Source organism: Struthio camelus, chromosome 3 (assembly GCF_040807025.1).
Source record: "Struthio camelus isolate bStrCam1 chromosome 3, bStrCam1.hap1, whole genome shotgun sequence".
Classification (NCBI taxonomy): domain Eukaryota; kingdom Metazoa; phylum Chordata; class Aves; order Struthioniformes; family Struthionidae; genus Struthio; species Struthio camelus.
The window spans coordinates 103,557,433-103,583,565 of NC_090944.1; the positions used below are offsets into that span (position 1 = coordinate 103,557,433).

Here is a 26,133-nt window from a genome sequence, read left to right on the forward strand (position 1 = left end):
AGGGGCGGGGTGCGCCGGGGCGGGGGGAGGGGGCGGGAGGCGTTGCTTGGGGACGCCCGCACAAAATGGCGGCCCGGGGCCGCAGTCACGTGGCCCGCGGGGCCTGTCGGGGCGGCGTGCAGGGCGGGCGGCGGCGGCAAGGGCGGGCGCTGCGGTCGCCGCCGCCGCCGCCGCGCTGTGCTCGGTGGTGCGGTGCCCCGCTTCCTCCTTGCCTTCCCGCTCCCGCTCCGTGGCGGCTGCGGGGTGGATACGCTCGGCCGCACGCCGGCGGTTGCTCCATCCTGTTTGCCTGCCTGCCTGCCTTCCCCCGTTCCGGCCCCGCTGCGGGGCCCTCGGCGGCAGCCGCCAACGCCTTCCCCGGCCGGGCCGCGCCCGGGAGGGGGAGCGGAGGGCGGCGGGGAGCCTCCCGCAGGTAATGGAGCGGGGGGCGGCGGGGGGGCAGGCCCCGCGGTGAGAGCGGGCCCTCGGCGGCAGTCAGCCGCGGCAGGGTTTCGTTTCCCAGGCGGTGGGACTCGCCGAGCTGGGGGGTCGGGTCGCCTTTGAGCAGAAGGGAGCTGAAAAGCCCCATAGTTCGCCGGCTGTTGAAGGCGGCGGTGCTGAGCCTGAGCCTCCGGCTCCGTCCGTCCTTCGGAGCAACCGCTCGGCCGGGAGCGGGGAAGGACGGCTTCGCGTCGCCGGCCCTCGGCCCGAGCAGCCGCCGCTCGCCGCGCCGAGGCCTCCGCAGAGGAGGCGGTACGGCCGTCTCGGCGCCGCTGAAGCGCCTCGGCTGCTCCGTGCCGGAGGCCGTTGCCTACCAGGAGGAGGAAAGGTGTTTTCAAGCGGCCGAAGCAGGCCAGCCAGCCGGGCAGCAGAAGGAAAGCACGAGTTGCCGGCCTTGATCCGGGCCGAGAAAGGAAGGTTCCGATTAAATGCCCCGTTCCCGCAATTCCTGAGCTTTCCTACCCTGGTTAGGAGGGCAGAGAGGTTCCCTGCGTGTTTTTTGCATTTTATTGTTGGTGAAGCGGCGCGTGAGGATTTGTATTTGAAGACCCGAATCAAATTTTTGTCTTGTGGGTTTTTTTTTTTTGGGGGGGGGGAGGAATTTATGTAAGAACATACTGTACCTTTTGAAACATGTAACTTTGTTCTTTTTTTGCTCTTGCTCTGACAAATGGGTGGGGGGGCTGTCAGGTACTAAAATAAGGTATTTCTGCTGGGAGTGGTCGGGTAGAACTGTGCACTAGAACTAACTGCCCCACCTTGACATTTTCTGAATGAGCGCACCACTACACAGGCTCAGGAAGTATGCTCAGCTATGCCAATCATCAAAACATGCATAAGCTATATAAAGACTATCTTATTTTCCATTACCCCTGTCCACTGTTCCTGCTTCTCTCTTAAGGTTGATGATGTTCACTAGAGACCTTAATTCAACTATAAGCATCCTGAAATACGAGATTCATCTTTTCATACAGTTGGAGATGCCCAGCATACTGGGGATCTGCTTTTGGTGGGAGCAAAACACAATGGCAGTAGAGGCAGTTAATAATAAATCTTTTCCCGCTAACTGTGCTGAGCAACAGGCTTGACTTCTGGAGAGGTACTGAGTTGTGCTTTAGAAGAACTTGATGAGACTGGACAGATGGCTATTTGAGGATTTCTCCCCTAATTTTACATTGTAAGTTACTTTCAACTGGTTTATTACTGTGAGGAATATGCTGTTATCCCGAATGTTTTCTGTTCCTTTCTTGAAAGACATACCACATTTTCATGCCTCAGTTTCAAGTGCTCAGTTCCAGCAACTGAATAAAAGTTAAAAACAACCCAGCAGGGGGGAGAAAGTTGGCCTGTGTGGTTGCGGACATCTACAAAAGTTTTTTTTTTTTTTTAATGGTTTTAAACCAGTTTGCTTTCAAAAAAAATAAAAGGCAGACAGTAACAAAGCCAAAAAACCCAGTGATGATCTTTTGTTTCTGTCAGGGTTTTAAATAAAATGTTATCTATATAGTACTAAAAGCTTTGCAAAATTCCAGAACACCAGAATACTCTCTGACTTTTTTTGCCTTGTATCCAGTAGAGGTTTAAAGAAGATGTCCTGGTGATTTCTGATGATAAAGTCAAGTGGCGTTTGGAAGCTGAAGGAATCCAGACACCACTTACTACACGATCAGAAAGTTCACTAAAACTTCTATCTGCGTGCTAGTAAGAAAACTGCTTACTGGGAAGAATGGTAAAACGAAAGGTATATGTGCTATGGCCTTAAAAGAGTTAAGAAGAAACAAATTCCATTCATCTAAGAGAAATACCTGACTGACTAGTGCCCGCTAACAATTTGTAGCACCCTGTCATCTTACTGAGCATCACTGTTTAATCACGATTTATAAAGCATTCTGTACTAGCTGCAGTGTCATCTTTCGAGCAGATGCCTTACTGATTTAAGTTTTCAGAGGGACTGAGCACCTGCAGTGGGATTCAGTTAAATTAATCTGGAATCGAACACTGAAATTTGCCCGAATGCTGCAGAACAAGCTGAGAGCTCTCAGCTCTTTCTAAGGGGAAGTGCTGCGTTCTGTCTCAGGGATCAGAAAAGTCAGGCAAGTTCCTTACCTGCTTTGCAGAGGTTTTAGAAATGCTCCTGAGAGTGATGCTTTAGACTCTTACAGGACAGAGGAGGTGCCAGCCGGTCTGCTGTTACAAAGTCAGGCCCCAAACTCTTCTTTGGAATGCCAAACCTCATCCTCACCTTGGTCAGAGGAACTTACAATTAGCCGCTGCTTGCAGAGGTTTTAGCTAATTGGATGCGGAGGGCAATGTTGGGGTAATAAGGTGTCTCTGAATTCTTGTTAGGCCTCAAGAAAGTCACAGAAGCAAACAATATAAAGAAAGAAAAGAGTAGAATGAGAAAAGTTAGCGATAGCTCTAGGTGAACAAGTAAACAAAGTAGACCTGAAGACAATTCAGGTTGGACTGCTAGATGAGAAACAGTACGATCAGAGAAAAGTATGAGATCTTAGTTATAATTTTTTACCTTCATCCATCTGTGTAGAGACTAGATCCAGGGGTATGAAATGACCATGCAGCACTCCCTCTAATGTTAGATTACTAGGTTATTAGTAAGAATAAAGTTACTAGTTAGAACAAAGACAGTTTCTTTCTCTGTTTTTATGTCAAAATGAGTGTTCTCGTGAGAAGGCACGGTGAAAGATATTCCTCTGTCTTCTAAACCTTGCATTAATGTTGCCCCTGGAGGACGGAACAAATCATTTGTTGTGTCTTCAGATCCAGCTAAAGCAACTAGGTCATGAAACGTTTTGGGCTGAGCCACGCAATTGCACCTTCCTTGGTGATGACGTCATGCAATTTGAGGATGGTTCAGCTGATAGGAGAGCCCTGGCTGGGAGCACAGCAAATGCATCCAAGTAGACAATTGCTTTCAGAGACTTTACATATATAATTACAAGGTTGATATTTCTGAATAAGGCTTGTCTAGACTGGCTTCTGTTTCAGTACAATGTTTACTTTTGGCTGAGAAGTGGAATGGGCGTACAGCCTACACTCAGTCCTCACTCCAAGTCCTGCGAGGGGTATTAAGTAATCTGTAACAAAATAAATTTATAAGAGAAGGGAGGGGAAGTCTCCCTTTGCCAGACTGAGTTTCCTCCCTGTGGATAGTTCAATCTAGACCTAAGACTGTGGATAATAGGCAATGAATACAATCTGGCCTGCATTGGCCTGTGGGGGTGGATTAGATTAAACCTGGTGGTTTTTTTTTTTTCATTTTGACTGCTCTGATTCTTCGATAAATGTCAGGTGTATGATTATTTATAGTGTGCAAGGTATTTTGTAAGCAATACGCCCACAAGCCTGTACTCCGCATGGCACACAAATCAGCCAAATACATAGCAGTAAATGTCACAGGCAGCAATGTTCAGGAAGAGGGGAAAGAGCATGAGAAACAGGAATATTTGTTTAGATTCTGGCATTGCTCCTCTTTAAATGTACTTATGCAAAGCAGGCACCAACGATTTCACGTCAGTTATGGTAGACTGGTATTCTCCTGGGATTCCTTTGCTGTCACCCTTTGTGTTTCATTTTCCATGTGTGTGTAGATAACGCTGTCTGGAGCAAAAAGTGATCAGTGGCATCTGGGAGCTGTCAGTCTTCCAGTCCAAGTAGAAAAGTTCATGGTCAGAAGGAGAGGTTAGGAGAGGCAAGCAAGCAGAATGCAGCACATTAAAAAGGAGGAGAACGCTAGAACACGCTGTGGCTGAAATGAAAAATTGTGAGGCAGATTAGATTGAGGGAGAGAAGGGTGGTCTTCGTCCTCATCTCTGAGAACTTCTTTGATGTCATATAAAGCCAGGGGAAGCTTTTTCATTTGGAATGAAATAAGATGTCAAAACCAGGACATCTGAAGGTTTTTGTGTGCAGCTCAAACCTCACGTTCCCTACATGCCGTCTTGAGAATCTGCTTATATCATAGCATTTTTTGAAGGGAAACTTCCTTGAGTGGAGAGGACATAAAGCCGTATCATGTCCTCTACAGGAAAACGTATCCTAGAAACTTTTGAACAGCTTGCGCGACCAAGAGGAGACTGGCCAAATGAACATAGGGTCCAGTATCGGTAGCTGAGAAGACGTGAAAAGGGAGCCTTCCAACTCTGACACGCAGGTAGGGATTACATTCCGGACTGCGAGAAGTCAGAACCCTCAAAGACAACAATTGAACAAGTGTATCTATTAGGAAAATGTCTCTATGCCAGGAGATTGACCTGGACCAGAAGAGAAATTTTTTCCCCTTTTCATATTAATATTTTGTAAGGCAATGAAGGTTCTCAGTTACAATTAGCAGAGTGAATGCTTCCTTTTTGTTCCTATTTATAGCACAGTCTTCATGCCAGTTAGGTCTCTGCCCATCTGAGAGCAGGAGCTGTATCTCAGTTCTGTCTTTGGTCTCCCCCTAACAGCTAATTTTCCGGTGTGATGGGTGTAGACCAGAGGATGAGGCACAGGTACTGAAATCTCCTATAGAGAAGGCAGAGGACACACAGAGCTTGAGCAAAAGAAAAAACGAATCTTTTTCTTGCATGGCAGAAGCAAGATCAGAGAAGAGCCAAGCGTGATGTGCAAAGAGCTTCCACAATCCAGGCGCAGGATAAACTCTTGTAGGATTCTTGTAGGGAGGACAAATGCCATGATGGGGCTTCTCCTACTTTCTCCTTCATAAATCCATGAGGAAAACCTTTTGGTGGTGCCAGCTACTTGCTACTATGCCTTTCTCTCCTGCTTTTTCCAAGGAAACTATGATTAGAGGGCGCTGTGGCCTCTACACTCTTGCTCTTATCTCTGCTGTCTCTCGCTCCCTCAGCCAGATTGCTCTGTTTTCCCAGACAGGAATGTTACTGCTACTTTGCTTCTTCAGCACCCCGCTGATAACACTTCTCAGCTCAGAAAATGCATTATTGTATGTCTGAAGAGTTGTGCCTTGAAAGTAAAGTTTGCTACCAGTGATGAATTATTCACGGGGATACACCAATTTCCTCTGCAAGAAACACTGCTAAGAGAGGGTTTGGGAAAGTGAAGCATCCAAGACATCTGCTGTAAAATCACCAGTAGCAGCTGAAATTCCCAGAGCATGTGGTGACTTTACTGCGTTCACCTATCATTATATAACAGTCTGGATGGGATAAGGCTGGATATCCTCTCATGTTCCTGTTGTCTCATCTGCCAATGCAACATACTTCTGCAGTAAAGAGCGAGTTTTGTCTTCTGTGGTGCTGCTTGCATGTGTTTTATCATTGCATTACGTTAACATAATGACCTCTTTTGGCTGTCTATGTCTATGACAACATTAGAAGAGCTCTACTGCTTTGGGTATAGCGATACATGGTTGGCTAAGTGCTCTTGTGGTAAAATCACCTGCCACAAGCAAAAAATGCTGTACCTATAAAAGCATTTATACCCATAAAAAACGCTTTTACTGTCTGGGCTGTACCTGCCCGTCTCGATCTCTGGAAGCACAGCTGTACATAAATATTCATAGGCCTGGTCAACATAGTTGTACTAGAAGTCGGTTATACTAGAAGTATGTCCCTAGTGAATGTGAATAAAAAATGCTCTTGGAGAGCCCAACGCTGTGGGCCAAGTGTGGCAGGAGAAGGAGGGGAGGGAAGGGAACTAGAGGAATTTGGGGAAAAATAAATTTGTTCTTGGGGAAAGGACTGATTTTGAGATTGGTTGGAACAGAACCGGCACATGCTGAGAAGATAAAAGCCTGAACGAGCGGAGCATGTTTAATTTATTTGCTTCTCCTTTTTATCTCGGCCGCCTGGTTTTGACTGGAGAAGTGCTTTGAGCTCCCTTGGGTTTGCCATCCACCTGGAGGTCGCATGTCATGTGAAATGCAGTTGAGCTGGAGCCATTTAGAAAGAGATGACTGTTTCACAGGAGGGCGGCTTTGCCCGCTGCCGACCTTCCCGTGACAGCAGGGCCCGGCCGGGGCCCCAGTCGCTCCCATTTCGGAGCAGCCTTCTCTACCTGCTTTCTCCCTCCTAGTAAATAGTGACTTCTCCCACCGGTTCACTAGCTCGACATCTTAGAGAGTGCTTCCTTTCCTGGCCTTAACTAAAGTTTCTTCTGCTGCCAAGCGAGGATTAAATGGATATTTCGGCGGGGGGGGGGGGGGGGGCAGGGGGAAATGACTCGGAGAAGGGCCGAAGGGCCCAAGCCCTCGATTGATCATGGTCCCGGGGCGGGGCTGGTTTCCAGGTCCCGATCTGCCCTTCTGACTCGTGCCCCATTTCACTGCCTCCCCGGTGCGCCTAGGCGCCACGGCGCGTCCCCCCCCCCCACCCCGGCCGCCCCGGTGACCGCCCTCCCCCTCGCGCTGAGGCAACGGCTGCACCGCCTTCTCCCGGCCCCGCCCCTCCGCGGGCCCCGCCCCCCTCAGGCTCCGCCCCCCGACGCCCGCGGGAGGCGAGCCGAGGTACGGCAGGGGGCAGGGGTCAAAGTTGGGCGTGCGGGGACGGAGCGGGGCGGGGGGAGGGGAAGGAGGAGGAGGAAGGGGGTGATGGCGCCGGTGGCCCCGGAGGGACGAGGCGGGGCGGAGCGGGATCGCCTCCGGAAGGCTACGTGCTGGCCTCTCCCACCTGGCCCTTGGCGCAGCGACGCGAGTCCCCAGGCTGCGCCTTAGCCAGGGCTTCCCTGCGCCAAGGGCCGGGCGGGCCCCGCCGTGGTGGCGCGGGCCACGAAGGCAGCCGGGAGCGAGGCTGGTGCCGATGCCCCCTCCCCGGGGTGGGGGGAGGCCACGGTGCCTGAGCCACCCTGCCTGGCCTTGGCGCTGTGCTCCTGTGTGCTGAGCTTGGCCCCACACCAAGCCGGTGGCACTCAGCCTGTCCCAGGCTGGGGACGGGACCGGCTGGTGTGAACAAAGCAATCGCTTCTAAAGGCAGAGCTATCCCAGGTGCGTTTTGTACCGCTAGGCAGCGTGCAAGGTCATGAGTCCCGTTTTCCCTTTCTTACATAGCTCGTAGGTATTGGCTGCGTTTGTGGACAGATAGCTGCATTCTCCAGTGTGATCTGGAGGGTGTGTAATGTGGCACGGCTTGTCAAAATAGCAGTGTCGTGATGGGAATTGTAGCATGGGAATTGTTGCAAAGATGGAAACATAATTGATAGATGTTTGTTTAAACGCCTCAAAATATTTTACAGAGGGACACGTAGAAAGGCCAACGCTTCCTTATGTTAGTAGCAAAGAATAAGCTGACCATGAACAAATTTAGACTGGAAAGAAGCAGGACGTTTCTAATTCCCAGAGCAGTGGGGTCCTGCAAGTTGCCTTAGGAGACAAATAATTATTTTAAGCTGGAGCTTGATCAGTTCATAAAGCGGATGATATGCTATCAAGCGGGCAATGGCAGGGCCTGTACTGTGTGACCCAGGAAGTCCTTTTCAGCCCTGTGTTCGTTTCTTATCACAACCTACCCCTAACTGGCGCTGTACTTCTCTGCCTCATGCTCTTTTTTCTTTTCTACCCTAGGAGCTCCCATCTGTTACCTTCAACCCCCAGCAAAGAATGGAGAACATCCTAGCAGATTTGTGTGGAACCAGCCCAGAAGATCCAGTGCCTCTGTGGGTTCACGGCAGTGTCGGCCATTGCTTTAACCAGCTGACGTTAAATGTGGTTCCTCATGTGATCCTTGCAGTGGTCAGTGCCTGCTTCCTCGGCACTCCAAGGTACAACAGCCGACTTATCTAGCTCTTCATTTTGATACAAGACTGGAGGTGGGGATGGGAAGGCTGGAAAATAGATCCCCTATAATGTGCTAAATGTGTCACTAGAGATGGATGCGTTATTGTAATGCTATTACATTTGTCAGCATCTGTCCTCATACAGAGTACTGTGTACAGCTCTGGTCACTCCATCGCAGAAAAGAATCTAGAAAGAAGAGAGAGGATTAGTGAGAATAAAAACACAGAAAATAATTCAAAAAAAAAAAAAAGAATCTCGGTGAACAGGGATTGGGAAGACTGGGACTCCTTTGGGAAAAGGTATAAATCCAAAGTGGTCGTGGTATTGGAGACATATACAAGGTAATAAGGGGTTCAGAGACACCAAAAATCATTTTTCTGTTTACCATCTTCTGGAATTCATAAACATGACAATGCTCGCTGATGTTGAAAGGCCACAAATACTCAAGCGATAATCAGATATTTTGCTGGGCAGTAGATGATGGACTTACCACGCACAGCATCACTGAGACCAGTACTGATAAAGATAATCTCTCCAGACAAAATGTCACAAAGACGAGAAATCAAAGGTCAGGGGTGTGGCACAGGAAATTTGATCATCCAGAATTAAGAGGGAAAATATATATTTTTGTTAATCCTCAAGGATTGAAGTCTGATTTGACCAAAAGATGTCACAGGTTGCAAAGAAACTTCTTTACAGAAAGGCTATTATTTGGGTGTTTTCTTGCATCCTTGGTACTGATCAGATAGGAGGATATATTGGCCCGATCTAGTTTAGCAACGCCTACAGTCTAAAGATGTTTCAAAGTTGGGGAATTGGATCCCAGGAAATTAAGTAAGAGCAAATGGATAACGGAGGGAAGAGGGCAGGAAGACAGGAGAGCGTTCAGTGGGAAGTGATGGGATTTCTACTGTAAAGCGTTTCTTTCCTTTTTCCTCCTTTAGATGTGTTGCCGGTGTTCCTCACAGGCCAGGCTGGAGATGCAGAATTGCTGCCTCTTTCATACTTGCTGGCCTCCTGCTCACTGATATAATCCCGGCCACCATTTCGCATCAGGAGCTGGGCCCTGTGTACCTGGAAGTGCTGGCAAACGGCATTGCTGCGCTGGCATGGCTCAGTCATGGAATGGCTCTTCTCATGCTCTGCAGGTCAATTCACGGCTCTACCCGGGGCCCTGCAGCCCTGGCTCTCCTCACTCTCTTACCTGCACCTTCCCTTGTCATCACGCTGGTGTGGTACTGCCAAAATGGGACAGCCTGGTCCCCTGCCCACCCTGCTGTATCCTCCAGGTTCTTCATCCTCTGTCTGCAGCTGGCCTGTCTTCTTCTGTATGTGGTTAGCTACCTCTTCCCAGCTGCCAACAGACAAGAATTTCTCTCTATCAATAACTCTTGGCAGCCAGACCCACTCATCTCGGAGTCAGAGATCCCAGCATCTGATTGGCAGGGAGTGGCAGAAGATGGTGAGAGCTGGCTCTCACGCTTCTCCTATGCTTGGATGAACCCTCTTATGAAACGCGGCTACCAGTGGATGTTGAACCAGCCACAGGATGTCTATGTGCTTCCTCACCAGCTCCAAGCTGCCAGGGTCTGTGAGCGATTTTTCTCCTGCTGGCAGGAGAAGGCAGCTCTGTGCCAAACAGGGGAGGAGACGGTGTCTCTTACTAGCCCAATCATTGCTGGAGGGGATGGGAGTAGCAATGCCCTGGACTGCTCGCCCCGTGCCCAGGAGGGCGTGCGACTCTTTTCAGTGCTTCATTCTGTTTTTGGGCTCCGTTTCTACTTGCTTGGACTTCTCAAGCTGGCTGGCAGCCTGCTGGGTTTCTCGGGCCCCCTGCTTCTGAACCTGCTGGTGAACTTCATGGAGTCACGGCAGGAGCCCCTGAGCCATGGGGTGCTCTATGCCCTTGGGCTCTTTGCAGGCTCCTTCCTGGGTGCTCTGCTTCGGAACCAGTTCAGCTATGAGGTGTACAAGGTGATGCTGATGGTGCGGGCCGCTGTCATCTCCGCCGTCTACCGCAAGGCTCTGCGTGTCAGCGGCACCAGCCTTGGCCGCTTCACTGTGGGGGAAATTGTCAACTTCATGAGCACGGACACTGATAGGTTGGTCAACTTCTGCCTCAGCTTCCACGAGGTGTGGAGCCTGCCCTTCCAGTTTGCCATTACCCTCTACCTCCTCTACCAGCAGGTGGGGGTAGCCTTTCTGGGAGGCCTGGCCTTGGCATTGCTGCTCGTGCCCATAAACAAGGTCATAGCCAACCGCATCATGAAGAACAACAAGGAGATGCTGAAGCACAAGGACACACGGGTCAAGGTGAGGGGTGGCTGGTGGCTCTCTGGATTCATTGCTATATGTTTTCCCTGCTTGTCCCTAGAATGTTGGCTTTTTGGCCACTTGTGAATCCCAAGTGCATTGACTGAGTTGCAGTTACTGGCAAAAGTGCCAGAGGGGGACACACACAGAGAAGTGTATCAGGGTGATGCAGTTTCACCACCTATGAAACAGCAAACATCTAATGCTTGCCTCCCCTCACCTCCTGGGCAAATTCAAGCTCCCTCACAGCTACCTTTTATTTGGGAAGCAGTTAAAGTAGGACCCCAATGTCTTCCTCTAGAGATGCTTCCATCCTATTACTCCAGTAATGTTTTCAATCATGAGGTGCCTTGCATTCTGGACAAAGGTAATAATCATGGACATAGTGGTTTGGCACCCTCAGTCATCTTTTCCACTGCTTTCCGCGTATTTGCGGTGCCATCCCTTTCCTCGCCTCATGTCCAACATTTGGTGCCGACCTTAGAGCCTAGCGTCTCCAATGTAAGGGGACAGCATTTTCAGTCACTATTTCTATCATGCTTTGTAAGTATAAAACATAAGTCAGCTCTGTGGCAGACTCATTTGGTGCCTTTAACAGAAGCTGCATCTAGTTGTATGGGGTATCACAAGACTGGTTTGCTGAGTGAACTCTCTCTTGTCAGTTTTCTTTCAGGTCAGGCACAGGCACATCTCAGCTTGCTCTGCGCATGCTGACCTGAGAGCAGGAATGAGAGGGGAGCATGCTGCAGGGATACCTGAGCTGCTGGGTGTGAGCCAGCTTGGTTGTGGACACAGATTAGCTGTATCATGACAGCACTGGGCCCAAGAAGCAGGGCTTGTTATCTCATGCACTGTCAGGCCAGCATGGGTAAGAGGCATCCACACTGGAGCTACTAAGTCCACATGTCCCTGCATCTTTTTCAGTTGGAAAGTAGTGTCATATTTTGCCTCTTCCTGACCCTTATGCAGCACAGGTAGCTGAGCAAGCTGGTAGAATGAGGGAGAGCAAAGTTCCCAGCAGCTGCCACTTGAGTGTATATCTTTGTTATCAAGAAATGATTCCTGGAATCTCTAGCTGGGCCTTTAGCAGGAGGGAACTGCAAACCTGGTCCTGGCCGAGATGCCTAGGCGGCGTTCAGTGTGTTAGGCAGGTGGCAGCTGCCCTGTGTGTTTTTCCCCTTTGCCTACAGCTGATGACTGAATTCCTGTGTGGCATTCGTGTGATCAAGTTCTACGCTTGGGAGCAGCACTTTGGCGCCAGGATAAATGCCTGCCGGGCAAAAGAGCTGCAGAAGTTGAGAGCCATCAAGTACTTGGATGCTGTGTGCGTGTATCTGTGGGCAGCATTGCCCGTTGTTGTCTCCATTGTCATCTTCATCACTTACGTCCTGTTGGGTCACCAGCTTACTGCCACCAAGGTGAGTGAAGGGGGAGATCCTAAGTGACAGCACTGCTCACCGTAGGTAGCAAGGAGGGCTCCAACCTTGTCCCATGCAGAGGAGCATCCACCGTGGGGCTGCAGGCTGAGGGATATTCTCTGGGAAATGAATTCAGTCTGTCTCCCTTGACCCCTTCAGGCTCTCACTGGTGAAACCGTTTGGAAGATAGAAGGTGCAAGGGAGGTACTGTCTGGAACTCATGGTTGTTTCCGTACCCACACAGGTGTTCACAGCGTTAGCCCTCATAGGGATGCTCATTCTACCCCTCAACAGCTTCCCATGGGTGTTGAATGGGACCTTGGAGGCCAAAGTTTCCCTGGATCGAATCCAGCGCTTCCTTGAACTCACGGACCAGGACCTGGAGGCTTATTATGCTCTAGGTAACAGAGAAGGACGCTGCTGGGCTTTGGACCTTGGGCAGGGAGGATTCAGAGCTGAGAGCTGTGGTGTAGGGCAGAGGGGTATTACCGGAGGGCAGCTGGCTGTCACCTCATGGCTCAGGGCATTCGGTTGCCAGAGGCAGAGTGAAGGCACTTAATTTCTGTAGAAAGCAGGAGATAAGACTGTAGCACTCCTCCTTACTAAACATAGGCTGTCGCTTGTCCCCATTGAGCCCTGCCATCAGTGTCCCCTTAGAAGAAGCTGCTCCCTCCTCTTTCCAAAGCTCCTGTGACACTGAAGCCATTGACAGCTTCCGTTTAGTATGGCAGAGAGGCTCGGGCGGGTGCCCCTCTCCTGACCCATCACTGCTACCTTTCCCTCTGGCCTTGCCTGTTGCCAGCTCCCTGCCATTCTTTCATCTTCAGCAATAAGAAAAGCAGATTATCCTTGCAGTGTCTCCCTAAGAGCCAGCAGGTCACCATGCGTGTCCAATGGGAGCCGGAGATAGGTGAGTTTGAGGAAGGGAGGAAAAGTTTAAGGGCAAACCAATGGGCCAGTGCCTTAGCCTGTGGCTGGGTCCAGGGCATCATGGCTGTGTCCTGTCCATGTCTCCTCCATTTGTGAATAAAGCTGATAGCGCTTGTGATGCCAGTGCCTTGTTACTCTCTGACCTTCCCAGGGCAGCGCAACACTACTGCTTTTCCCTTGCAGATAGCCCTTCAGGTCCTGCTTCTGCCATGCTGATGCAGGGTGCAGCCTTCTCCTGGGCAGCAGTCAAGGAGGAAAGCACCAGGCAGCCCTCATCCACAGGCCCTCTGCAACTGCACATTGAGAACTTGGCAGTGACAAAGGTGAGCAGAAGCGTGAGGAGTAACGAAGAAAGATGGCACTAGAGGAGCCAAATAATGGAACAGGGTCAGCCTGTTTTCCTGGTCTTATGAGCCATACGTCAAAATCTTCTCTTGGCCCAGACACACAGGGCACGTGTTGCATCTCTCAGAGCTGAAGGGCACTGGAGGAGATCCTGGCATGGCTCCCAGATGGGAGATGAACCAGCTCCCTCTGCTTCCCACCGCTGCTGCAGGAGAGGACGGGGCTGAGAACATAGCTGGATTCCAGGGTGACTCAATGGTTGTTAACAGTCCTTGCAGACTTGTGTCCTGCCATATCAGGGATCTCCTTTACTCAGCAACTGTGCCTGGGTCTGCTGCTGGACCTTTGAGATAGTCCTAGTTTAGGACAGCAGTCAGCTTCCTTAAAGGCTATGTGTGGCTCAAAAAATCCGGACAGGCTGCCCTGTATTAGTGCAACAGGTCGCTTCTTTTGACTTTCCTCTGCAGGGGATGCTTCTGGGGGTTGTTGGGAAGGTCGGCTCCGGCAAGAGCTCTCTGCTTGCAGCCATTACTGGAGAGCTCATTAAGTAAGTAGCCGAAATAGCCTGCCACTCCATGGCAGGAAGGGACTGTCCAGTGGTACTCCTATTTGTAAGCCGTTTTGGTCTGCCAGCAGTTCTCCTTTGCTCCCTTTTCCACCTACCTTTGGTGCGCTTGCAGGCAAGGTGGACTAGTGTATGTCTGTGACCTGGAGCAAGGATTTGGACTGGCCACACAGGAGCCTTGGATCCAGTTTGCCAGTGTCCGCGAGAACATCCTCTTTGGGAGGGAATATGATGCCAGGCTGTATGAGAAGGTGGTAGAAGCCTGTGCCCTCTCCGAGGACCTGAATGTGAGTGCCTGAGCCTTGAATCTTCCTGGGCCTCCTTGGCCAGCTTTTGCATCCAGACTGAGCCTCGGTGGGAGCAGTTCTCATCCTTGCAGACTTGAGCCACAACTACCCTACCTTTGCAACCATCCCAAACGTACAGCTTTGCTGCGGTTTCCAGTCCCAAACCGTGCCTGGTCCCACTGTTCTTTTAGCTGCAAAGTCCCTCTGGTAGCACCTTGGATGGTTTCCTCTCCTGTCCATTCAAAAGCTCCTGATCTTGGGGAAAGGAGATGTTCTTGCAGAGCTAATAACCGCCAGGTTTTGCAGGCAGAACCTATGGGCAGCTGATGCTCTTTTGGGTCACACAGTACTTTCTCAGAACCTGGAGAGGCTAAGTCTATAGTCCTCCCATCAGTAATGCATGCATTATAGGTTTGAAGCTTGCAGCTGTGTTAGCCCGTGAAGTTGGTGTTATACCTGGTAGGAAGCCAGCCTTCCTCTCCTAGTTTATAACCTGGGGCCTGATTTTCTGAAGTGCCAAGCACTAGGAACTATTTGCTTCGGCAGGACTTATGAGTACTCTTTAAAGACATTTATTTGAGAACTTGTGTCTGTACTAGTAAATTGAGAGGGAAGTGTTTCTAGATACTGGAACTCAGTTGTCTATACTGCTAAACTGTTTGGATGGTCCCTGACATGGTTTTTCTCCTGGCACAGCTATTGCTCTCCTCCAAAATTTCCAGGCACAATTTAGTACTTATCTCAGACCAGAATTTATTTCCAACAGGCAATTCAGAGGTGGCCACCCTGTTCTGGAGGGTAAGAGGGTTTAGCGGCGTAAATATGGCCAAGCTTTCCAGTAGTCCGCAGAACCAGAATATTGACCGTTGAAGGGTTTAATTTATTGGTAAGATGATTGGTAATTATTGCCAGAGGCAGGAGAGGGAGCCAGTGTTCTGATTTTGAGCCCCCAGTAGTGTCCTGTCCCTTTTAAAATAGATTTTCTTGGATGTTTCAGATCTTACCAGCGGGTGACCAGACAGAGGTTGGCGAGAATGGTGTGACACTCAGTGGGGGACAGAAGGCTCGAATAGCCCTTGCCAGAGCTGTTTATCAGGTAAAAAGGAAGATGGCTGTGTTGTGGCAGACAGCACCCAACGCCAAGTCAGATGTAAAGAAGTTGAAAGCACCCAGCTGTGCACTGTGCTCTGGCAGCCTGTCTTGAACCCCCTCATGCTGGACCACGGTGTTGTGTGCCATGCACCTTTCTCTCCAGCGCTGCCTGCTAGGGCAAGGCCAGGAACTGTATCCTTGTCTCTTCTTTCCCTCTCAGGGGAAAGAGCTTTACCTCCTTGATGATCCCCTGGCAGCTGTTGATGCAGATGTAGCTAATCATCTTATGCAGAAATGTATTCTGGGAGTTCTCAAACACAAGACAAGGATCCTTTGCACCCACAGGACGGAGTTTTTGGAGAAAGCTGATGCCTTATTGTTGATGGACAATGGGAGGATAGTCAGGACAGGTACGCTGGCTGTCTTCTGAGGCTTCTGCTTGTGCCCGTGTGCCAGTCCTGGAGTGGCATGAACAGGGATGGCTATAAGGGAGTAGGATTAACTAGTGGGGGATCCAGGGAAGGAAAAAGAGCTCGAGGAAGTTGCACGTGGGTAGAGAAGACAGGTGGAAGGGAATGTGCAGGTGTACTTATAAAGCAGGATGGCCCTAGAGAGGATGAGTTGATAAGGCATAATGCCATGGCAGGACACGTGAAGCAGAGCCTTCAAGGATGCAGGTGCCGTGAGAGAAAGTAGGTGGTGCAATGAGAGAACAAACTGGGCCATTTCATAGAAAAAGGCTGTGAGAAGCTGGCATCAATTCCTCATGGGCTCTGAAGCATTTGCATTTCTCTCTTTGCAGGCACACCAGCTGAGATCCTGCCGCTCGTGGAAGCTTTCCCCAAGTTCAAGGACATGGACAAGAGGCGGAAGGATAAAGGTCAATAGCTGGCGAGCTTGAGGGTGGCTGGGGCAGTGCAGCTCAGGCGAAACATCCAGACAAAGCCTGTTGCTCTTACTGAATCTCTGAACAAGAATTGAGGACAGTTGCCTTGAGAGGGGTTTAAGAAGCAGAGGGAGCAATGGCTGTGAAGTGCGATAGAAAGGAAATGCTGGCCTGATACCGCTACAGAGTGGATGGAGATGATTAGACTAAAGATGCTGGCCCTGATTCTGTGTTAATCCAGCTGACTGCATCTTACTTCCTTCCCACTTGCACCCTCTTTTCTTTTTGTTTGGCAGAAATAGTCCACAAGAAACAATTCTAGAAAGAGTATGAGGGCATCTCCCAGTCCTCTGAGCTTTGCAGGAATCACATGTGTTAAGATGGAGGAAGCATACCTGATGGCTGCTGGCCTCAGAACAGTGCTCCCACTGCCCTGCTCTGCCGTGGCAGCGCTGATCGGTGGGTAGTGTGTGCACAGGAGGAGAGGAGGCCCAGGTATCAGGTACTGGCTAGGATCACTGTTTGATTCTGCTCTCCCACCTGCAGGCCAGATCTGGATGAAAGTCTGCCAGGGTTGGCATGCCTGGCTTGAAAGGGAAGGGAGGAGGAAAGAAAAGCCTCCACTATAGCCTCCTCTTGCTCTGTTTGCAGCGAGGAGCAGCTGCAGAAGGAATTCATGTAGCACTGACCTTGCTTTTGCCTCCACACCCACAGCCTCTGGTGAGCAGGGCCAAGAGGAGGCCATAGGGACAGAGGCAGAAGAATTGACCCAAGATGATCACCTCCTCTGCCAGGAGGAGGAGAAGAAAGAAGGAGCAGTAGCTTTTCAGGTGTACAAGGCGTATTGGCTGGCAGTGGGCAGCTGCTTGGCGTTATCCATCCTGTTTTCCCTGCTCCTGATGCAAGGTGAGGCGGTGGCCCCGTAGCACATCTCTCTTTGGACGTTCCTCTCTTGATCTCTGACTGTGTGCAGAGCCCATGGGGAGAAAAAGGGGGACTGGGGTTTAATTGCCCTCCCTGCGGCAGGAAGGACCCTTCCTTCCTATTCCCCAAACTCAAGTAGCATAAATGGGAAGGGGGCATATGTGGGGACAGGCACCGGCCTCCACTTTGCTGCTGCAGTTTTGCGACTATGTCTGTTCCCCTAGCAGTGCCCTGTCAATGCTGCAACTCATGGCAGTTCCCTTGCTCCTGTTCTGCTATGCTAGTGGAGAATGAGGGCAAAGGAAGACTAGCCAGACAGAGATGATAACAAAAATTCCCCAGTTGCTTCCCTTCCTGCTTTTCTCTTTCGTATTTGCTGCTCCGAAGGCTGAATCCCTCCATATGCATTCTGTCTCTCTCTGCAGCGTCTAGAAATATCTCAGATTGGTGGTTGTCGCACTGGATCTCCAGCATGTCCCAGACAGCAAAGAACTCTGTGATAGTCAGCTCAGCTCCCCTGCCTTCCCCGGAGCTGCTGCTCTTCTCCGTTGTTGGGCTCATGTAAGTGAATGCTGGCCAGGAGATGCCAAAGGGAGCCAGAAGCACTCTCCAGTTTTGTTCTTCAGTGCATCTTCTGTGAAGATCCTTGTTGAGAGCAGGGATAAACTGACCACCCTGCTGCATGGGATCTGTATGCCTACTTTGAGAAAGAAAGATAAATTAAATCGCTGGCCAGAAAGGGAATTGGTGAGGCACCTATAGGACTTGCAACCTGGGGCCAATGAAAGATCCCTGGCTGCATACTGATGGAAGGACCGTGTGTGTCCCGGCATGTCAAGGGGGTGGTCTCTCACAGGAGTATCAGGCTGAGGTATCCTGGTTTCCCTTTGAGCCTGCCCCTGGGTTCTGACACCCCATCTGTGAGGTTTACTGTCTCAGGGACCCTGGCAGATTCCTGGTCTTCCTCCTTCTGTGTTCCAGGTTCCCTGCTGAAGCTCTGGGCACCGCCACAGTCACGTCCAATGGTTCACTGGATGTGACTTTCTACCTCACAGTTTATGGGAGCATTGCAGGAGCCAACTCCCTCTTCACCATTCTGCGGGCCTTCCTCTTTGCTTACGGCACTATTCGTGCTGCCACTGTCATTCACAGCCGGCTGCTCCAGCGAGTTATAAAGGTAATGGTCAGAAAAGTCAGGACAGGCTGGGGCCCCTGCAAGTCTCTCTGCCCTGACATCATTCTCCTAGTTGAGATTTAGCGTTTGAGGTGTGAATTAGGGTTCTCACTGGTGCTAGCTGATGAGCTTAAAGATATAAGGTTAAGGCTTAAGGTGTAACCCTTCCAACACCCATTCTAGAGATGAGTTACAAAATGCTGTTAGAGCCCTAAATTTCATTTGGCAATCCCCAGCTCAGGACTGAGAACACCATGATACCAGTACCAAGCTCTGTGATGAGACTCTGGGCCGCTTGAGGCTGATGAAGGGTGGTTCATTGTGAATTCAAGAAGTCTTAAGATTTAGGAGCAATGTTCAATGAACATTGGGCTGTGGGGCTGATGTGTGCAAGTGGAGGGGTACTTTGCTCTGAAGGTAAGTGTGAAATTAGCGTTATGATTTGGCATGCTTGGGGCCTCCTGACTGCTGTTTACTGGGGGACCAGGAGGAATCACCAAGTGAGTTAATACTGGCACAGGCATTGCTCATTAAACCATCCATAGACGTGACATTGGATGTGGTGCCAGGTTACAGCGTAGGCTTAGGAGAGTCACTGAAATTACTTTAGGACTTGCAGTGGCGTCTACTAAAATGGGAGGTTTCATCCTCACGACAAGTGGCATCCCTAAACTTAGCAAAAGTTAGGGAAACCAGGATCTGATGAGATGTTAAGGTACATCTGGGGCTGATTCCAATATGTTCTAGCTTGTACAGAGAATCTGGGCCACCTGAAGCCAGTAAGTTAAGGTTCAGAAAATACCTGGCACTAACTTAGTGAATTGGCTGTGTTTAGGGTGTAAGCTAGCGGAGTTTCTTAGGCTATGGTTGTTATTAGGATAAAGGATCAAGGAAGATTACCCTTGAAGACTTACCCTTGAAGACTTACCCTTGAAGAAGTTTTTGGAGAACAAGGGGCCAACGAGCTGGGAGTCAAAATGGGCCTCGTAGGGCTTGCTCCATTCCATGTTGGGGTGGCTTATATCTGTTCACCGTGAGGCTTAGATATATAGCCAAGGTGAGGGCCAGTTGGATCAAAGCTTTTGCAGGATCATGGACTCAGGTTCAGATTAGATCGGACAAAGTTATCAAGCAAGATTTAGGGCTGGTGCTGGCCTATGCCAGACAACTTTCCTTAGGATTTGGGCTTTGTTGTGTCCTCAGGCTAGGGTTAGGATTAGAGGATTAGGGTTAGAAACTAAGATTAGAGAATTCGAGGTTAGGATTAGAGGATGGTCTCACTGGCTACCAATGGTCCAGTATGGGATCGGAGTGAATCATCAGATTAGTTTTTGGGCTAGCACAGTAGTGTGACATTCCATATATTAGCTCTAATCCTGATCTGGAGAGGGACCCTTGGGCATGGAGGTTAGAATTTAGGTTGAGCTTTAAGGGTATGGACTAGGTTGCCAGTATCACAACTTCATGGCTGCCATCTTGGTACCTGTCAGCCATTCTCCACAGAAGGGCTCCTTCCTTTTACCACGAGAGCTGCCTGAGTTGTTTAGCAAGGCGTTGCTGGCTTTGAGGTCTGAGATTTTTTCCCAGCCGAGGAAGTGAGGGTGGGGCTGGGGTGGCCACCCCACTGTGGGCCTTCCCTGCTCTGCTCAGCTCTGCCTCTCCAGGGCACTACTCTGTGGCTAGGCCCCGCTGCAGCCCGCTGCTGTTCTTATTTTCTTGTTCCCTTGTTGCCAGGCCACAGTGACCTTCTTTGACCTTACACCAATAGGCCGGATCCTGAACCGCTTCTCTTCAGACCTGTACTGCGTGGATGACAGCCTGCCGTTTATCCTCAACATCTTCTTGGCCAACATGTATGGGCTCCTGGGCATGCTGGTGATGATCACCTATGGCCTCCCTTGGGTTGGTCTGGTCTTACTCCCTCTGGCTGCACTCTACTTCTCCGTCCAGCGCTATTACCGGCGCACGTCCCGGGAGCTCAAGCGCCTTTATAGTCTCACCCTCTCCCCCATCTATACTCACTTCTCAGAGACTCTCTCAGGGCTGAGCAGCATCAGAGCCATGCGGGCAACACACAGGTGAGTGCAAGGAACCAGCGCTCAGCCAGAGCTTTGGCTGTGTTTATAGACCAGAGCCGTGGGGCTGGTTAGAGTGTCAGGAACATCCCTGGCCTGGGGCACTGTGAGCAGTGGTGGGGTGTGCAGCCAACGTGAACCTCCGTTATGTGCCTGCCAGGTTTGAGGTGGAGAATCAGCTGCGCCTGGAGCAAAACCAACGCTGTCTCTTTGCCAGCAACACAGCGATGCAGTGGCTGGACATCCGCTTGCAGATGATCGGGGTAGCTGTGGTTACTGCTGTTGCAGGAATTGCCATTATCCAGCACCAGAAGCAACTGGCAAATCCAGGTGGGCTGCCAGAGAGTGCTCTATGCCTACCTCATGGCTGTGGCCCAAGGGTGCCTCCCCTCCTCGTCCAGAGCTGCACCATCTCCCTATGCCAGGGAGGATCTGGAGCTCATGCTCACTGTCCCCTTGCAACTCACCCCCAGAACTATACTTCAGCTCTTGTCCCTCCTCCTGTACGTCCTCATCCTGGAATGGGATCCCACACTCCAGAACGGTGACTCCTTCCTTGTGTCTTTGTCCTGCCACCAAGATCCCAGCTCCTTCCCTGCCGGTAACATGCCTATTTATGGTTTTGTTATCTCAGGACTTGTGGGCCTGGCACTCTCATACGCCTTGTCTGTCACAAACCTGCTCTCAGGCCTCATTTCCAGCTTCACTCTGACAGAAACCATGATGGTGAGCGTGGAACGGACAGAGGAATACACCACAGACATCCCCACAGAGCCCCAAGACAAACTGATCCAGGTAAAAGCTAAAATATGCTCTCAGGGACTGGCCTGTTTCCCATCCTCTGGCTCTGTGCCCTGCACTTGCCTCCTGGCAGAGATCACAGGATTCCAGTGAATAGGTGGAGGACCCTCACCCACAGAAACTCCCTTGATAATTCATCCTTTGCCAGTACATCCCTCAAGGGGGATGAATCTCAGGAAGGAGCTGGTGAAGACGGGAACAGTGGGAAGGGGGAAAAGAGCAGAAGGGGCACTGGGGTTGAGCTATCAGAGAAAAGCAATCCTAGAAGGGGCTGGAGATGGGGTTGGGCTGTGGATGGAGTCTGTTCAGAGGCCAAGAAGCCAGCCAAAGGGGTGGACAGGGCTTGGCTGGAGGGCAGGTGGGACTGAACCTAACAGTCGGTCACAGTCATGGTCTGTCTCGCCCTGGTCCCTCTTAGGTTGCTGCGGACTGGCCAAGTCAGGGGTACGTGGAGTTCCAAGAGGTGGTCCTGACGTACCGAGCAGGCCTGCCCAATGCGCTTGATGGAGTGAGCTTCACTGTTTATCCTGGAGAGAAGGTGGGGATTGTGGGTCGCACAGGATCTGGAAAATCAACCCTTTTCTTGGCACTTTTTCGCATGCTGGAACTGAAAGCAGGACGGATTCTCCTGGATGGTGTCGACAGCCGGCTGGTGGGGCTGAAAGACCTGAGGTATGGAGGGCAGAGCTGATAGGGGGCCAACTGAGGGGGACATGGAGGAAGAGAGCTGCCAGTGGCTGGATGCTGAGGGGCAGAGTGAGAGGAAAAAGGGTTTGCTGTCTGGGCACCCTCTTGTCAGGTTGTGGCAGCTTCTTACGAGTTGCTCTGTTGTTTCTGAGCAGCTGTGCTAAGTATTCCAGACGATATGACCCATGCCTTGTCTCTGTGCATTTAAGACATGCACCAAGCCAAGACACCCCACCCCCAAAACACAGGCCTTTGCTTTCCTTTGCTTTCGGCTGAACCCACCCACCCTGTGAACCCTCAGTTCTCCTGTGCTTGCAGGTCCAGGCTGGCCATCATCCCCCAGGATCCGTTTCTGTTCAGTGGCTCAATTCGAGAGAACTTGGACCCCCAGGGACAACGAACAGACACTGAGCTGTACCAGGTGCTAGAGCAGTGCCACCTGCGGGATGTGGTTACTCAGATAGGTGAGCCTGAGCCCAGCATGAAGAGGCTGGCAAGTCCTGGTACACGGAGAGGGTAGGTGGCCTCTGCTCAGCCAGGAGCTGGGGAGAAAGGGTCAGACAGATGCAGCAGGGAACTGGTAGGTGAGGCCTGGTAGAACAGGTCAGTGAGACCCCTGTGGCATACCCTTAAGATTTCATAGCAAGAGGCTGTCCGGTGATGGATCAGATGAGCAGGGCCTGGCAGGATCTTGCTAATGAGACCAGGCCGCAGTGAATGTTGGAGCAGAGCCTGAGAGGCATGCCACACCCCTGGTTCTAGCAGAGTATTGCATCTCAGTGCCAGATGTTGCTTGCATCTGAGTGACTGGGGTTTTCAGTGTTACCAGGAAAACGTTAGACTGGAGGAGCTGTTTGAGTCCTGACACACAGCCTGGGGGGTGACTGCTGATCTTGCACCCCTGCAGGTGGATTGGACAGCGAGCTGGGGGAGAGAGGGAAGAGTCTGTCCGTGGGACAGCGGCAGCTGGTGTGTCTGGCACGAGCCCTCCTGACACAGGCCAAGGTGAGTGTCCTATCTTCTTCAGTGCAAGGGAAAGGGTGGGCTGCTGATGGTGATGCTGGCACTGCAGGGCAGGGTACTCTGGAGTTTGGGAGTGCTGGGGATGGGTGACCCCTGCTACCTTCTCAGGTTGTCCCTAAGCTGGGATCAGGGTCTCCCCTATCATGTTTGGGAGCTCCCTTCACCTTCTGTCCGTGGCAGGTGTTGTGCATTGATGAGGCCACAGCCAGCGTGGATCAGAAAACAGACCAGGTGCTGCAGCAGACCATCCGCCAGCGCTTCGCTGACAAAACAGTTTTGACGATTGCTCACAGGTACAGAGGGGCCAGCATGCTGCCCCTAAACTCACCCCACCACAGCACTCCCCCACTGGGAGTGGTAGCTGTGCCTGCCATGCCTGCACTTTGAGCTGAGCAGGGAGGTCTCTGCGATGAGGCTTTTCAAGTGCAAAAGCCTGGAACTTGCCTAGTTTATTAACCCCTGGGTGCTGGAACAACTGGATGTGAAAATGTTGTACCCAGAAACTGGGGGACAGCAAAGGGTTAAGCCAATATACTGCATCGTATGGTAGATGGCTCACTGGGCCCTGCCTTCTGGGGCCAGGGGGTGAACCAGCTCTCGTGATTCTGCCAAATAGGACAAGGAGCAATGGAGAAATACCCTACAGAAAGTAGCAAAGAGGATGCCTGGGTGGAGCAGGTGTCTCTGGCTCAGTAGAGGGCACTGCAGGACAGCTAGAGGAGAAGGGCAGCAGCCATCTCCTTGCCAGGGCAGCAGATTACTTGATAATTCTGTTTGCCAGCACCCTGAGCTTTCATCCTGGCTGACACCCCATGCTGGCAGGCTAGACATTGCCCAGACAGGACAGGTCAGCACTGCTTGCTCAAGAGCTGACAGATTAATTTGAGAGTAGGGCACTACTAGATGGTTACAGGCAGAGGGAGGAGGACAAAACATGGATACTGTGGATACGGGGAAGGGATGGCTCAGCATTAGGCAGTCATCGCTGCCCAGAGTGCTCCCGCCATTGCCTGGTGAATGAGAGTTTGGAGGAGGTAATGCAGTAGTATGGAGGGTGCTTCTGAGGGAGTTGCTTCCCAGCACAAAGGGTACCGCAAAAGTGAAAATCAAGCAAGAAGGGGGCAAGGGCTGTTGTCCTGCTGTGCAGAAGTGGGAGTGACAGATGATAGGCAGGGTGTACTGGACCTTGCGAGTGAAATGAGTGGCTCTTGCTCAATAAATTAGATGTCAGGGAGCCAGGAGGGATGTGAAGGGAAGGGAAAGTGGTTCCTGCATTAGGGAAATTAGAGTGCAGAAATAAAGGAAGGTAAGCGCTCTGTGGGCTGAGCTGTTGTAGGGGGACAGGTCTTTGATGGAGGAGCAATTAGAGAGGAGAACCAGAAGAGAAAGGAGTGACAGAAGGCAAGGCAGCAAGACTGGATCAAAGACAGTCTCAGACCCTCTTCCACGGGATGAAGGGAAACGGAGGAGACCAGTATGGGGGGAAGTGTGGTGACAGGATTGGTTTGTACCTGTGGATCTCCCAAGCCGTTCAGCTTTGGGTGAGCCATTAACTGGATGGGTGAATTTAGGACTGAAAGTGACCCAGTACTTGTCCTGTGCCCCTCCAGATCACTGTAAATGCTGCAGCCTGGCACTGTTTTGGGAGCGAATGAATAACCGGAGTCCTAAACCCCATGGGGCTTTCACTTGCTCAAATCCTGCGCTGTGACTTCCCTCTGACCTGCAGTTTCTTAGGGCTGTTTTTGCTCACTGAACAGTGCGTGACTGTACAAAGACATTACTGCTGCCCTGTCCTCCCTCCCTGTGGCCAGAGAGTGCTGCCCTGCTAGTGGTGGGAGGGGGTGGGGTGGGGAAGAAGGCGGAGGTGGGGACAGAACAGGGTGCCTCAGTGTGTGCTGCGGGTGCTGTAGTTGTCAGTCTGGCATACTACAAACCCACTGGTGGCGGCAGCCTAAGCAAAGATGCCAGACCGCTAGAGGAGGATGGCTGATGCACAAGTCCCTTTCTGCCACCCTCAGGAGGTGAGGTGCTATCAGTACCCGCCTTCCACAGGTGAGGAAATGGAGGGGTGAACAGAAGTGACTCAGTAACTCTGCTGCGGGGACAGAAACATCTTGTGCTGTCCCAGGATCGGCAGTGCCCTGTCTCTCCCTTTCAGCCCCTGCAAAGCTGCTCACTGTCCCCCTTGCACCCTCCTGTGTCCAGCTGCTGGGGGGGGCATCGCTGTGCTCTCCCAGTGTGGTGCACGGGTGGGCAGAGGCTCCCTAGGGAGCTAGACTGCAGGGTGTCCCTGAGGGCACAGGGAGAGGCTATGTGCCAGGCATCTCTTGGGCTGCCCCTTCACTGCAGGGGAAGCGGTATGCGGTGTTTCTCCTCAGCTCCACGAGCGTGCGTCCTGGTGTTTTCTGTCCGCAGGCTGAACACTATCTTGGACTCGGACCGCGTGCTAGTGATGCAGGCTGGGAGAGTGGCAGAGCTGGACTCACCTGCCTGCCTAAGCAAGAAGGACGGCTCCTTGTTCCAACGACTCCTACACAGCGGGCAGCAGTGACCGCCTGGAGCTCAACCAGACCCCTGGCCGGCTGCTGACTTTTCTCTTGCCTCAGCCCCAGTCCCCTCCTTGCAGGGCCAGGAGCTGCTGAGATGTGAGAAGGGTTTGTTCCTTCCCACAGACAGTGCGCATGTGCCTTCAGGAATGGGAACACGGCAGGGCAATGCAGCCTTTTCCATTAGTAGGGAAAATGGGGACTGGTGTCTAGGGACATGCTAGCCTGGCTGGTGGGACGCCGCTCCCCGCCAGGGCTCCCCTTTGAGATTACAGAGGGTTTATCTTCTGCTAAGTGGAGAATCAGCAATTCCTAGTTTGAGTCTTTGTCTCACATGTGCAATTTAAAATAAAGTGGGAACACCCTTATGAAACTCCATTATTCATCTGTGTCCCTGTCCTCTTTGGCTCCCAGACCTAAGCCTCCTTGTGAGTTCCAGGAGTGGTGCTCTCCCAGCACAAAGACACCCCTGTCTGCACCCTAGTGCTTTCAGGGTGCACGAACCACTCCCAGAAGGCTGCACCAAGGGACCCTGCTCTTCTTCCTCCACCTCCCAGTGGAAAGGCCTTCCCCTTGAAGGGCCAGAATACAATTACATTACAGGTCTCTAGGCTGGTTTAAGTCAAGACTGCTTTTTCAAGGAATCTCTTGCCCCTCCTCTTCTCCTCCTTTCCTCCCAGCTGCACAAAACCTACAGCTTCTTTCAGTTTTAGGATCAGCTTGCTCTTCCTATCAGAGCCCTTGGCGTCACTCTTGGGCCTTTCCTTTTCTCCCTGGTGCTCTGAAGGTATTCCAGGCAGGTGCACACCCTTGCTATGCTGTCCTAGCACGTGT

The 26,133-nt window shown here is 51.4% G+C and overlaps 2 protein-coding genes across 13 annotated transcripts in view; one reads left to right on the plus strand and one right to left on the minus strand.

Annotated features, from left to right (window-relative positions):
• Positions 1 to 2,721, minus strand: part of ZNF318 (zinc finger protein 318) — a 29,819-nt gene extending 27,098 nt beyond the window's left edge. Inside the window, exon 1 of the mRNA XM_068939434.1 lies at positions 2,587 to 2,721. The gene's annotated coding sequence lies outside the window, so the exon portion shown is untranslated. The remainder of the gene's footprint in view (positions 1 to 2,586) is intronic.
• Positions 127 to 25,680, plus strand: ABCC10 (ATP binding cassette subfamily C member 10). Of its 12 annotated transcripts, none has more exons than XM_068939441.1 (22): positions 127 to 412; positions 8,018 to 8,214; positions 9,175 to 10,543; positions 11,734 to 11,961; positions 12,206 to 12,362; positions 13,075 to 13,214; positions 13,704 to 13,783; positions 13,917 to 14,088; positions 15,086 to 15,184; positions 15,401 to 15,590; positions 15,983 to 16,060; positions 16,781 to 16,972; positions 17,416 to 17,551; positions 17,972 to 18,167; positions 19,899 to 20,242; positions 20,400 to 20,569; positions 20,955 to 21,034; positions 21,459 to 21,712; positions 22,046 to 22,191; positions 22,635 to 22,732; positions 22,931 to 23,043; positions 25,169 to 25,680. In XM_068939441.1, exons 2-22 carry the CDS (start codon positions 8,054 to 8,056, stop codon positions 25,302 to 25,304), a joined length of 4,539 nt encoding a protein of 1,512 aa, XP_068795542.1. In that variant the 5' UTR covers positions 127 to 412; positions 8,018 to 8,053; the 3' UTR covers positions 25,305 to 25,680. The 12 variants fall into 12 exon arrangements, 10 of the variants coding, with proteins under 10 accessions (XP_068795542.1, XP_068795537.1, XP_068795540.1 ...); XM_068939436.1 differs by having other exon boundaries at positions 136 to 412; positions 20,874 to 21,034; XM_068939439.1 differs by lacking the exon at positions 127 to 412 and adding an exon at positions 432 to 1,657 and having other exon boundaries at positions 20,874 to 21,034.
• Positions 25,681 to 26,133: the final 453 nt, after the last annotated feature.

What these genes read in the sequence shown, in the direction of transcription:
- ABCC10 (XM_068939436.1), top strand. Translation starts at nt 8,054, where the DNA reads ATGGAGAACATCCTAGCAGATTTGTGTGGAACCAGCCCAGAAGATCCA. An exon ending in ACCAGCTTACTGCCACCAAG is followed by an intron (nt 11,962 to 12,205) that starts GTGAGTGAAGGG and finishes GTACCCACACAG; the next exon opens with GTGTTCACAGCGTTAGCCCT. An exon ending in GTTTTGACGATTGCTCACAG is followed by an intron (nt 23,044 to 25,168) that starts GTACAGAGGGGC and finishes TTCTGTCCGCAG; the next exon opens with GCTGAACACTATCTTGGACT.